At 36.1% G+C, this 14703-nt stretch overlaps 1 protein-coding gene across 6 annotated transcripts in view; it reads right to left on the reverse strand.

Annotated features, from left to right (window-relative positions):
* The window catches only part of LOC127649087 (casein kinase I), a 30773-nt gene extending 16834 nt beyond the window's left edge, over nt 1-13939 (reverse strand). For 4 of the 6 annotated variants that reach the window (XM_052134009.1, XM_052134006.1, XM_052134011.1 and 1 more), the window contains exons 1-6: nt 13810-13939; nt 9974-10727; nt 6025-6094; nt 1632-1780; nt 1267-1501; nt 907-992 (exon numbers count right to left, since the gene is read on the reverse strand). In XM_052134009.1, coding sequence (XP_051989969.1) covers nt 907-992; nt 1267-1501; nt 1632-1780; nt 6025-6094; nt 9974-10216 — 783 coding nt within the window. In that variant the 5' untranslated portion in view covers nt 10217-10727; nt 13810-13939. Of the gene's footprint in view, nt 1-906; nt 993-1266; nt 1502-1631; nt 1781-6024; nt 6095-9973; nt 10728-13749 lie in introns of all 6 variants that reach the window. The other 2 variants (XM_052134008.1, XM_052134007.1) reach the window with 2 other exon arrangements.
* Between the last annotated feature and the right edge of the window lie 764 nt (nt 13940-14703).

The following is a 14703-nucleotide window of genomic DNA, read 5'->3' on the forward strand; positions in this document are numbered from 1 at the left end:
CTCCTATAACAGTAGCTTATATAAGCAGGTGAGACTCCCTCCTCACTGCTGCAATTGGTCTTTTAACTGACAGACTGGGTGTTATTGGATCTTCCAGGACCAGCCATGCCAGAGGCATTACCCACAGTAAGATACCGAACGAATATAAGAAAGAGAACTCTATTACCACCTGCTGGTGGAATCTCCAAACTGCAAATGTAGGAACTGACTTTAGACTTGAAGACTGAATATGTGGCATTGAAACATCTTAGCGCAATGAGCAATTTCTCAGGAAAATCGCAAATTGCGCATTGTGCCACTTCATTACTATACAATACACCCATAGTTAGCACAAACACTCCCACCCACACCCAAAAAATGCACTTACATTTAGCGCTCTCACGGAAATTGGATAAGATGTAGCGCACTGTCTTTGCACGCTTAAAGCCCATAAATTCTACAAGTTATTTTTTTTATATCAACTTCAAGATTTTAGGTTAAAATATATATGCATGTATAAGGGAAAGTGTTTTTCTTTAGGTCCTATAACTGGTCACTAGTTTAAGTCCTCTAAATAGGTCAGCTTATCTAGGCTGTATAGCAATAGGTTATTCTGATGACTTCCATGATAGTGACATGATATTAGAGTACGTCACTGTTTCAGACATTAGCTAAGTGAGATAAAACTCTCAGAGCAGAAGGATAATATCAAAACAGTGTGTGAACTGAATGGACCAGAAACTAATACAATAAATGTGTACCATATTTGCACTCTCTAGGTACAAAAATAGCCTAGAACTGATAAACTAAGCTAGAGTTCCATGTAATAACCTCTAATAAATACCCTTTCATAATTTGACAAAGAACTGTTAATATTCTTAGTTTTCAAAATAAACCCTTAAATTAAAATTCCAATCATTGCATTACCTTCAGGCCTTGCCAGGGTAGACTGCCTCTTAGGAAGTACATAAACATATGACCAAGTGCCTCCAAATCGTCCCGTCTGCTTTGCTCTGTAAAAGATGTGAAAACAATTATGAAACTTCCACTACACTGAGAACTGTTTTTGGTCATACATGTGTTATTTCACTGTGTAAAATGACTCCCCTGCATTTTCTACATGTAGCAGTTGGCATACAAATGCTTAACAAAAGAGCTATTCTACCGGTGCACTGTGATTCTTTATACCATGTCTTTCTCCTTCAATAAAATTGTAATTCATTTGTCCTTCATAAGATAAATCTTTTCAGTGTCTCAGTAAAATGTTATCCAGGTGCGCAGTCTTACCCTTCCCCAGGTGTGTGTTGATGCTCATGTATCGAGCTGTGCCTGTTAAGCTCTTGTGCTCCCTGTAAGGGATGTGTTTTTTGGTCTCAGGGTCAATATATTCTTTGGCAAGCCCAAAGTCAATGATGTGGATCGTATGTTGCCTCTTGGTCCCTGGCCGGCCCACCAAGAAGTTTTCAGGCTTAACATCCCTGTAGATAAGACTTCTTGTGTGCACAAACTCCATCCGTGTGATCTATAACAGAAGGATGAGATACTTTAAAGAACCATCTATCATTATTAAAAAAAACAGGATCACAGTCCCATAACATTTTTATGATACATTACACAAACTTTCTCTCTCATGTGTAAGTGATTAAACTGACCAGCTGAATTGCAATCATGAGGACGGTCTTGAGGGAAAAGGTTCGATCGCAGAGGTCAAACAGGTCCTCTAGACTAGGCCCCAACAGCTCCAGCACCATGGCATTGTATTTCCCACAAGGACCAAAGTAGTACACTTGAGGAACGCCCTCTGCCAACACACATATAAATGCAGTTAGAAGACAAACCCACAGTTCTGTAATGCAAATACAAACTGGCTATTCAGTACAGCACTTACGAAGTAGTTATTTTATCAGAATTAAGATTACTCGAGAAAGAATGCAAACAATTAATCTTCTATTATCTAGTGTCAGGCACACTTGTTTTGTAAAAGATTATAATAAAAACATAGGTAGAGTTTAGGGGTGCCACGATATATTGTGCCAAGATATATCGCGATACAAAAATTGTATCGCAATATAAATGTAAAAATAAAAAAAAAACGCATTCGAACATTTAGCTTTATCTATTTCTCTAATTTTGACCAACACAAAAGTTTGAACTACTGAGGGTGTTGTCAGCATAGGCCTATGCATCATGTATTGATATGTAATGTATTAAAGACACAGCATATTAAATCATATAGACGTTAATTAAAGAAGCACAAAGCTCCATTGCTTGTTTACCATGAGGATTCAGATAGATCGCTGACTAGGGCTGGGACGATTCATCATCGTAATCGACATCATCGATTACAGAAATACGGTGATATGCATAACATGCGTCGCAATGGAATAATTAAAATGCATCACCCGGTTTAAGCATGGATTCCCCAAAGAACAAACTGCAGCTAAAAAAACTAACCCATGGTGATTTAAAGCGTGGGAGCTGTGGGGCTGTGTAAGATATGCAAATTGGAAATGGCTTATCACAGCCATACAACCGCCATGAACGATCATTTAATAAAAAAGCATCCCGGAGCGCTTGTCAAGATATTTTCAATATTTTCTGTTTACTTTAACGGCCATGCAGCCCTCTACATTGTGAGTAAATCACTTGCATATGCAAGTAAATTTCGCACTATGCGACCAAAAACGTCTGTTATTAGCCACTGGCACGTAAAATTTAACATTTTACTCGCCAGTGAGCTCGGAGGAAAAAGCACTTGTGTCTCATTCACTTGAACTCAGCACAAGAGCAGCTCTCTTGAGACTGTGTGAAGATGAACCACTTCTCAAGCGCTCTGATGTGCACGCCATCTACAGAGGCGTGCGCAAATCTCCCGCGAAAATATAAACTAGGTATAAAATATTATTTTAATTATTTAATAATTTTATTTGACTGTCATTCATACGTTTTTGAAATCCCCTTATTTTATTATATGACCCAGGCTAAATTTGTATAGATAAATTTTTGTGTGCATGAAGCACACATATTGAGTTTGTATGTTAATTAATCATCATATTCGTGAAACACCTAAAACAGACAATTAATGATCATAATCCTAAAACAGTAATCATAGTCATAATCACAATTATTTGTTTGACAATTAATTGTCAGTCAAATTTCTCAATTGTGACCCCTAATTTTCATTATTAGGTTCCTACCTTGTGAATTTTGAAAGTTATTCCTGTTAGAAAAACATTTAAGCTTTACTCGAATTGCACTAATTTTACTTGAAACTCGAGGCTGCACATTGTTTTGATATTCCCCCTGAAAGTGACATGAATTTTACATTTGTTTCATTTATTTTGTTGTTGGATTGCTAAAATGTACTGCATTTTCCTTTTACTCGAATTGAACAAGTTCTTACTTAAAATCACTTCAAAATAAAATGTATCTACATTTAGCAATCCAACAACAAAATAAATGAAATAAATGTAAAATTAAAGTCACTTTCAGGAGGAATATCAAAACATTGTGCAACCTTGAGTTTAGCAGTCCAACATAAAATCTCTCCAAAATAAAATTAATGTTGGACTGTAAAATGGAGATTACCAGTTAAAACAGGGCTATTTTTGTTGCAGAATAATGCCCTGCAGTGCACACTATATATATTTGTATATTTATTTGGGTTAATTAATTGTTATATTAATCAAGAAGACATAATAATAAAAAATCTTTAGAAAAATCTGCAAATTAGTTGTTAGATTAATCGATAAAAAAGGTATCGTTAGGTGCAGCTAGGGCTGGGCGATATGGAGCAAAAAATATATCTCGATATATTTTGCTATATCTCGATATACGATATATCTCGATATCTTTACAGGAAAAAAAAAACTACTGCAAAAACAAATATGCCAAATACCACAGTCCTTTTTTATTAAAGTGCAAAGAGGTAGGCAGTTCACGTAAGAACAAAGTGCTTCTTATTATTTAACTGTAAAATAAAGGAAGAAATACATATAGCCTTTTCATTCAAAAATGAAACAACTCAACTCAAGGTAGGCAGTGCATATATAAGAACTAAGTGCTTCTGCGACATTTAAGAAAAAAAAATCCCTGATTACATAAATAATAATAATTTAACTGTAAATTAAAACAAATAATACATATTGCCTTTTCATTCAAAAATAAAACAACTCAAGCTCATCTTTGCATTAACTCTGTTGTCGCCATCAACAAATAGCCAAAAAACAAGTTTGCTATAAGCTTTGGTTGGCACCAACTTTCGGCATTCACGGCAGTAGACATCTGTCTGCTGTTCATCCGACGCCTTAAAACTGAAGTATTTCCATATAATGGAGTCAGTTGTCCTTTTTTTTTAGACGAGTTCTGCCTCCGGGTTGGTTGCGGGCGACGCCATGTTGAATGAGACAACACGCGAAGGAGGGGAGCAAAAGTAAGGAGGCGGCGGAGGCGGAGCAAGCACAGCACAGAGAAAGCAAGCGAGCAAAGTGGCGAAATCAGAATTGAATATAAACAATATATCGATATATACGATATGTCAAAATTCATATCGTGTTTAAAAAATATCTCGATATATTTTAAATATCGAGATATCGCCCACCCCTAGGTGCAGCCCTATCGCTGACTGTTTATTTGTCTCTTTAATGTGATTCAAGTTTACTGCAATTATAGCCAATACAAATAAAAGCACATCCTTTTGAGGTTTAGTAAACCACACCATAGCCTACTCGTAAAAGAGTAAAATAGTCAAATCTGCCCATTGGCCTACATCCAGCATGGCTTCCTAATAATTCTCTCTCTCTAGCTCTCATATATATATATATATATATATATATATATATATATATATATATATACATACATACACACACATACACACACAGTATATGAATTGGCTACATCACAGCTGGTTTGTGGCGCTCTGGCGCACTATGGCTGCCATCAAATCATCCAGGTGGATGTTGCACACTGGTGGTGGCTGAGTAGATTCCCACTATACTATATAAATGTAATGAATTACTATTATTATTTTATTTGAGTTTAATTGTTAATTGAGCAGTCTTTGTGGATATCATACCAATTTCTCAGGAGTAAACGTATGCAGGTTTTAAACCGTTTTATATGGTTTTCCATGGCACAGCACCTTTCCTGTGCTGATAAATGCTTTCAAGAAGACTCGGGGGAAATTTTGTTTTACACAAGGTATTTACTGGAGTTTCTGAGGATGACACGGAACAATATCCATCACACATTGAGACACAGAGCTGTTGCTTCCTCCAGTAAAAAGGAGAAGGGGTTTAACACCATGTATTTCAGGTTAGGTCAATAATTATGAAAGAGCTGACCTGCACTGGCATAGCAAGGTCCTTGTTTCTTACTGTTTATCCTTTCCACCTTTTTCCTGAATGCAGTTTACATCTCCAGTTTATTCACTTCGCATCGGAGTATATTCGCATCGGAGTATGTAGATGACATGAAGCGATTATCCGAGGTTAGTTATGTTTATATTATTAACTACTTTGATTTATTAGTAAAGCGTGAAATACCTTTTTACTCAATAGCTTGTTACGGTTAGTTTTACATTTCTCTCAAGACCAGAAACAGAAAACAGTATACAAATACGTTGCTTCAGCCAGCAACCATAAGCTTTATGACATCTGAGACAAATACAATGACCAGATTAAAATTATATCACTTCCTGAATATCAGCTAGGCCTTTAAGTTGACCTGTCACGTCCTTGAATATCATCTATACAGATTTCTGTCCAACAGGTATTATTAAAAGTTGTGTGGGAAGGGCAAAGGAAGTAGAGCTATCGATGCAAGAGATCCACAGCCTGTGCTGATTAAATGCATCCTCCGTAGTAAAGAGGAAGTGGGCAGGACGGACTAATGCACACACTCTAAAAGAAACTAGCACCAAACTCTGGACCAAAAATATAGCTAACTATGTGTGCTAAATTATAAATTTGAAGTATTTATAGCTCGAGTATTGTGTGGAAGACCATAAAAGAAAAATGGATTGAAGTATAGACCATTGCTTACCTGAGTTTCCCAACTGTTTATAAAACCTGTACTCAAGGTGGAGCTGGGGTGCTCTGGATTTGATTGGCTCCTATAAATGAGTAAAAATGAAATGACATATGAGAATGACAATATGAATATAAAACATACATGGATAATGCTCTTAACAATAAAAAGCCAGTTAACTAACATTATTTTAAGTAACAAACTGCAGTCAGATAAATTATGTGGTATGTACTTGTTTTCTGTGGTACATATATAGCAGAACAGGGTAGTCCAAGGTAGCTGGTATTTACATAAATAATGTGAGTTAAAGTATATGTGTGTACATTAAAGTGCAAGATCAGCCAGGGTTAAATCTGTGGCACCAGCAGCTCTGACCATACAGAGGAAGAGTTGCCAAGTGGGTGGCTAAATAGCAAAGCCAAATAATTAAATAAATAAAAAAAAACAAGCAGATTGCATAAAGGCCACATGATATTAAATAACTAGCAGAGTGATATGTTTAGGTTTGCTCTCTTAAAAACAAGTATATTTCCAACATAACCATGGTAAATAATGTTTCTCAGTCAGATTAGTTCAGCTACAGTGTAATATGCTTCAGAACGAATATGTGCCCTGTGTGTTCCTCAACAGACCTATTGTAAATTTAATTCAGCAATTCTTTATTCTAACTCTTATCATCAAATATATGACTACATCACATTAAAGTGTGATTAAGGATCTCATTACAGTATGTGAAGTTGAGACCAAGGAGCAAAATCAAGTAAACGTTCCAAGTCTCACTTAAGCTATCACACATTTCTTTCAAATGGAGACATCGAAATTTAATAATAAGAACAATCCATTAGTGACTTCGGCAATATATTGACATTCAACATACACTGGCGTGTACTGTACATTTCACAAAAATTATACGTTTAAAAAGTTATGATTTTTGCAGCTACTAAAATGTCCCTAGATATCATCTTAATTAGGAACTAATTTATTCCCCATGTATTTTGGATATACTCAGGACAAATCAGCCTGTTATGAAAAACTGCCTTCAAACCAAATCTATTCAAGATGTTGATAAGGAAGAACAGTTTTTAAATTGTATTTGCATGGCTTGCTCAGTGGACATCAAAAAGTGGACATTCTCCAACTAGTTACCATTTCCAAACTATGATACTGACAACTGGTAGACCAGGCATTTAAAAGACATGGAGAAACATACCATGTAGCATAAAAGTAAAGTTTACTAAACTGAATATGTCTCAAAAGGTTCATGTTCAGAACTACTTGTTTTCACATGCATGGTGCATATATCTGCATTCATTGTTTATTAATAGAAACAGAATATTCCTCTTAAAGCAGCAGTTCATGTGTAAATGTTTTGCAAGAACCACATCAAACTGTCACAGGCTACAAACTGTACGGAAATAATTTTACATCTTTTTTGGCGTAAGCTACAGCTGTTGATGATTTCAGCTACGCTAAAGATATAATTGCAACAAAGTATGTTCTTTTAAGATCACAACCTGCAGTACACTAAAACAACCTTTATCAGACAATGATCCTTAAGGCCTTTGTTCTTCATGTACTGCAAGGGAACATGTAGGAAATAGTATACTGCAGACAGTATTGTGACTCTTGTCTCTGGCACAAGTAATGACATTGCAATAAATAAATGTGCCATGGTTTTCTCCTTTCAGATGGAACTGGGTGAAGAAGGGAGAATGCAAGCACTGTGCATTAACTGAACGTGGTTTAAAGGTTACAATCTACTAGGTGTTAATTTCCTCCTGCGAGTGCTTAACTGCACAGCCACTTCAGGTGGCAGCGGAAGTTAGTGTGTTTACCATCTAAAGGCATTTGCACAGCCGAGGCAAAGTGATAATACAAAACGAATCGCTGTCAAATGCGCCCTTTGCATTAAAAGCAAGGCGAATGACCAACCATGGAATCACAATACAAAAGACAAGAGAATTCTCTAGCAAGCCAATAAAAAAAAAAAAACTAAAAACAGAACGCATCTCTCTACAAGCTGCAGCAGCGATGATATAAGTGTGTTGATTTTCTCAACGAGAAAGAAAACATTCGAGACACTGTTTCAATTCACCTACTGGACAAGTTCACTGACAGTTTTATCGTGTGTACACAGTTTGAGGGGTGATTAGAAAAATTATATTAACAGTTAAAAGATTTTGATTAAATGACTGTTAAAACAAATGCTTTCAATTGGAACAATACTGATAGTATCTTACTGCCATGTACATCTACTTTATTTGTAGAAGTGGGTAAAAATATTGATTTCCAGATGCATCTTCATTTGAACGAACTAGATATCGATTCCTAAATACCAAGATCGATTTTTACTCATTGCACAACCCTCCACTAGAATAAGAGGAATTCACTCGCATTTGCAACAACATTTTGTGTTATGCGACTAAACATTTATATATTTGGCATCTGGCTGGTAAACGTTTAGATTTCACTCACCAGTGAATTAATTGTGTAGTATAGTGGTGGAGTATTTAGCAGCGAGATCCTTTCACTGCGCATAAAGAGTAAACGTTGTTCTGTCTGTAATGTGTGTCTCAAGACAAGATCCACACAACTGACTTTTAAATGAATAATGTCTCTTTTAATTCCCCTTTCTGTTCACTACAGTCAGTTGTTGATCGAAAACAACAAATAAACATTTAATTCTAATCTGGCATAGCACAGATTAGACAAAGCAATTTGAATCTCTTGTTAACATGCGCTAATTTAAAGACGCTGTTTACAGAAATGCCGGGTTTCCTTAAAGAGACAGTACAAGTTTTTAGCACATGTTCAACAAATCAATGTACATAGTAAATAGTATAAATTATGCAAATAAACAATAAACATGTATTTACAAAAGTAACAAAATATAATATATGCAATATCATATTTATTGATTACATTCATTGATTTGTTATTTTAAAAAGCTCAAATGTGACAAATGAAAAACTGCTCAAATATAATTAGTAAAATTTATATTTTCAAATTGTACTTAATAAGAAGGTCCTCTGTATCAAATCGGATTGAAATAGAATTTAATCGAGAGCTTGTGAATTGGAATCAAATTGTGAAATCTGCATCAATACTCAGACCTATACATTTGCCAAGATCCCCCTGCATGTTACAAATAAAACATGACATCTTAATTCTCCAAGCCACACATTAAAATACAAATAAAAAAACATTATTAATATTTGGCTTGGAAAAATACTTAAAATCTGTAAAGTTGTTTGTTAAAAAAGTGCGCCTCAAAGGCAAAGATGCAGCAATATGAGAACTTGCATAAGATTACGTATAAAGGCAAAGAATACAGCAATATGGAATATATTATGAAGACAATCCACATAAGTTCAGATAAAGGGGATGAAAGGCAGTGATGCAGCATTATCATTTACCTGTTAAAAACTGGATCATTTGATCTAAATGAAATACGCATCCTCACTGCTGCTTCAGGATATCTTCCCGGAGTTCTTTCAGCAATTAATATTGGTGGCAAAACAGCTTTCTGTGCTTTAGCACCACCAGTTTTACAGGCTTTGGCAACTGAGGCAGCTCCTGACACGTGATCTAAACTCATATTTTAGTGGTCAGGACATTTCATCACCAGGCGAAGAAAAAAAAATATCGACTGTAAAAAAAAACAATTTTTAAACTTGCTTTATCGGCAAGCGAATGTTTGCTATGTGTGAGTGGCTTCATAGGAATCCATTGTTTTATATTTAAAATGTTAACTGCGGTGAGAAATCACAACAAAATGTCACATTTGGTGTGCAAAGGCCTTTAACTGAAAACTTTTCAATATGTCCTAATATCAACACACACCACTCAGCATCGATAATTTTTCGGCAAGGAATTCTATTTGAAATAAACTAAACACATTTGATAATTGAGATTTAGCTAGGTTATAAAATAACATATAAACTGGCTTTCTTGAAGCACTTACCAGTTTAATGGCCACATATTCATTAGTGTAAAGATTCTTCCCGAGTCGAAGCTCACCGAAGTTTCCGCATCCGATCTTCTTTCCCACTCGGAAGTTAGGGCCAACCATAAGTACCCCAGAGTTGGTCCCAGAGCTTCGGCCCCCTCCATGCCCTGTCCTGCTCCCAGTTTTTGACATTCTCTTTCCCTCCTCAACCTCTCCTTTTCCTCCTCCACCTCCTCCTCCTCTCTTATCAAAATCCATAAGCTTGTGATACCCCGGTCTCTCCACGATTACACCGCTGCCATAAAATCCCAGAGGCACCAAAACAACTCGCAACAGGTGTATGGGGAATGGGATGGAGGAGAGGAATTTAGAGAGAGAGTGGAGGAAATGATTGATTCACAATACAGTTCAATGCATGTAAATTAAACTAGACATGAAATGTTTTTATAGATGGGGAACCAATGGCAACAGCAGACAATCCAAAGAGGTGACATCTGATTCAAGAAGACCTCGTATCTTCCTAAAATCCAACTTCAGAAGAGCACATCATCAGTAGATGGTCACAATAACATGTGCTTACACAAACACATGCACACACCTTTGTTTCCACACAGCCCTAGCTACTGAAAGTGAAGAGCTGTCTGGCATTGTTTTGCAGCCTAAGCGCCCCCTCCAGGTGGTTTTGCAGCAATGTGTCAGGCATTTCTTGTGTCCAAATACAAACGCTGACCATGTCAAAGTTTGCGTTGGGAGGAAACCGGCAGCACACCTTATATTGAGGGCAGAGAAAAGTCACAATTAGCGCTAAAATGTCTATATAAAAAGTACACAGAGACAACTGCTTTCTCCTAGCTCTTTTTTTTTTCTAGATGGTGCAAAGTGCATATAAGGAGAAGCTGCATCACTAATATTATATTAGTATTTCCTGATTTCAAGATCAGTTCTCTCGATTGTGAGTTTGTCAGACAAAGTAGTCTACACATAAAGGAACCCCCCAATAATAATAAGATATGATTAGGCCTAATTCAAATGTGGATTGGATGTATTAGTCTGGCTTGGGTTATATAAAAAGTTTTGCATATTTCAACTTTACCATCCTGTTATAGTGAAAATCAAAACACTCAGTGGTAAAAATGTCTTAGTAACAGTTATTACGTATACATACAATCCTTAAAAAAACATTTTGAGCATTTAATTGACCTCAAATAAAGCAGAACATATGCATTGAAAAGTGTAGGGGGGGAAATCAATCAAAGGGGGGGGTCAGCATTCCACGATCATGGCCTCTATGAAAGACACAATTTTCTAGAGTTCGGTTTAAGGGATGCGAAACCAGAGGCCATCTCCCAACAGGAAATTTTATCTAGCATTTCTGACTTCCATTCAAATTTAAACTTTAAAGACAAAATGTTTCATTTTATTTTTTTAAGTCCAATTGGTTATTAAAAGGATATTCTGGTTTCAATGCAAGTTAAGATCAGTTGACAGCATTTGTGGCATAATATTGACTCCCACAAAAAAATATTTTGACTTGCCCCTCCTTTTCTTTAAAAAAGCAAAAATGTAAGCTACACTGGGCACTTATAATGGAAAAGAAGGGCGCCAATCTGTAAACGGTCAAATACTCACTCTCTCATAAGTATAGCCACAAGACATAAACAATGTGTGTGTAAAAATGATTTTAGTGTGATAAAATCGCTTTCTAACCCTTTCGGTGTACAGTTATAGCCAATTTTACAACTTGATGATGATGCAGTCAACAAACCCTAAAAGGACTGTAAAAATGACAATTTAAATAACTTTACAGCTCAAATAATATGGAAGTTTTAACAGATGAATTAATGCAAGTGCTTTTATAAAATAATAAGCTTGAAATTTCAGCCTTTAAACCCTCCACAAATTTGCCCCATTCACTTCCATTGTAAGTGCCACAGTGACTACGTTTACATGGAAAGAGTCTTATTGCAGTTTACATTATAAGTGGTATTCTCTTTACTCCAGTATACATGTGGCTCAGTCAGTAAGCAGCTTTCTCCACAGAACGTAATTTCCTCACGATGCTTGGGTAAATAACAAACATGGTATCCGAGGAAGACTTCACTGTTTTATTCTCTGTTGCTTCACTTTATTTCCAGATAATCCAGAGTTATTGCTGTGTTTGTTCCCTTATCTTTCTGTTGTGATCTGTAGCGGAGTTAAACGTAAAACTCTAGGATTCGCATAATGTATGAGTGCATATTTTACAGTGGTGTTTATAAATGGGTATAGTTTAAAGTGTGCTTTACCCACTGTACTCCCAGAAATTTTTTGTTGACTTGTTGTTGGGTTGCATCCTATGACGTTTGTCCTCCGGTCTGTTTCATGCATATGCGCACTCCTCAAAACCCTGTGAGACTGCCACTTATGTGTTTACATGACCACATAAGCAGCTTTCTCTGGGAGAAACCTAGGTGTGTTAAACCACTTTCTCTTAATCCCTTAAACAGCGTAAGGAAATCGGCATTCTCGTTTACATGATGTTTCAGAATGATACTTTCTGCAAAAACCCTGGAATAAACCGCTTTCTGAAGTACATGTAAACGTGGTCACTGTAACCCAAGGGCATAGATTTGGCTTAAGCATAGAGTCTTTTTTAAAGGATGAACAAATCTAAATTATTTTTGTGGTTACACCACAAAAGCTGTGGCTTGATCTTAACTTGTATTGAATTCAAGAAATTCCTTTAATAACACTGTGTATTTGTGTACAATTCTAAACCTAATGTAAACTTTAGAGTAACTCCAGTGCCAAATATTTGGCACAATGTTTGAAACAAAGTTCAGACCTCAACAAAAAATAATGTTCAATAAATTATAAAGTGACGTGATACATCCTATGCCATTTTGGCATATTGCACAAATTAAAGACGGGTTATTAATAAAATTACGAATACCGTTTAGCTTTACTTTCTGCCTATAGATCTGTAGCATCCATCCCACTTCAAAGACATCAGTATTATAAAAGATGATTAAATCAAATCTACTATACAATTAACCGTACAGCTAAGACCATAATCCTTCGTCTCATGTCGGATCAGGCCTGGTTTGCAAGCATCGACACGAAATTGTTTTACAACGCCAACAAATGTGATCTTACAGGCCTATTTTTCATTGTCCTACCATCTGGATTTAGCAGCTTGTCTTATGTACGACTGAGTCTACGGACATTCAAGTAATTAAAACACGCGTACATATCCAAAATGTAGATGTCGGAAAGTTATCTAAAATGGCCAACATGAAAATAAACTGGTTAAATGTGCATCAATTAGGTCGCCACCAAAGTATTAGAAACTTGAGTTCTCGTGATAAACTCCAAAACATCTTAGGTACATTTTGTGCCTGTTGCAGGAGTACATTATATAAAAGTATAAATATCAAAAAAGTAACGTTAATGTGAGTCATCGGATGTTGATTGGCCAATGTTGTCAAAAGGGAATTTCAAATAGCCATCGAGTTGCCAACTAAGCAGCAGAAAAGAGTAAACAGACGGCTAGCGCGCTAACTAGTCCAAACAAGCTAACAATCTGCGGCCTGTGCTTCAGCAAGATAACGAGTTAGAAAAAACACATAACAACACAAACGGGGTTTGGGGAAAAGGTAGGCAACGTGCTACATAAACAAAGCATACGTCAAATCAACATTTGTTTACAAGCACATGGATAGACACCTTTGGTTGCTATTCATTCAGCTAGCCAGCCATTACCCGGGCAACTCCTTAATCCCGCACACTCGAAATAAATCTCAATTACTTACACGGAATATTCATCAAATCGTTCCGGGAGGGCGACTAAATAAAATATTATACACGTTTACCTAAATATGTGTATCATCAAACGACGACAGTTCCCATTTTGTCGGTTTTATTGCACATTCCTTGAAGCCATTATAATTTTTTCTCCCTCCTTATTGATGTCTCTTTAAGCCTCTCCGTACAGTTGGTGCGTATCCTCCGCTGCCGCTCGATCATCTCAGAGGGTTTAAGTGGCAAAGCTTGCGCAGTTCCGTTTGGAGAATAGCGGGTCATAAAATTCTGCGCTCTCTGGAAAAAAAAAAAATTATAATGCGCAGTTTCATTCAACCTTAAACCTACGTGAGAAACTGATACCTGATTACGTACAAAGTGGTGCCAACCACTTTTAACGATACTGGATCATAGACTGTAAAAGTACTGGATGTATTGTACTGTACGTGCTATCTGAATTAATGTAATAAGTGAATAATTGTGGTGATCAACGCTGCAATCATAAAAGCATGTGGCTGTATAAATACCATACACATTAATAGTCATCTCAAATAAAATAAAAAATGTTGACTCAATTTAAGCTTATTTATTTGTTATATTCTTACAAGTTTTAATTATAGTTGCACTCTGTAACGGTATCCTCAAAAAAAAAAAAAAAAACGTTTATCTCCAAAAGACATGAATTGTAATTTTGCAATATATGTGAGAAATCATTACTACTCGCTAAATCTTAGAAAACTTCCTGTTATTTGACACTTTGACTTACTGATTAAAGTAATCATGACTGACTGTGAATACAACATTTCAACAATGGCATCTGAAACTGAAAACTAAATTGTGCTGCATACAAGCCGCTAGGTGTCAGTTTAAGTTCAAACTCACACTCACAAAATTGAGTGCATCTTTAAAGTACCATTACATTCTAATCCGTAAAGATGTCATTAATAAAAACAATCATGTGGTCC

This window comes from Xyrauchen texanus, chromosome 9 (assembly GCF_025860055.1).
Source record: "Xyrauchen texanus isolate HMW12.3.18 chromosome 9, RBS_HiC_50CHRs, whole genome shotgun sequence".
Lineage (NCBI taxonomy): Eukaryota > Metazoa > Chordata > Actinopteri > Cypriniformes > Catostomidae > Xyrauchen > Xyrauchen texanus.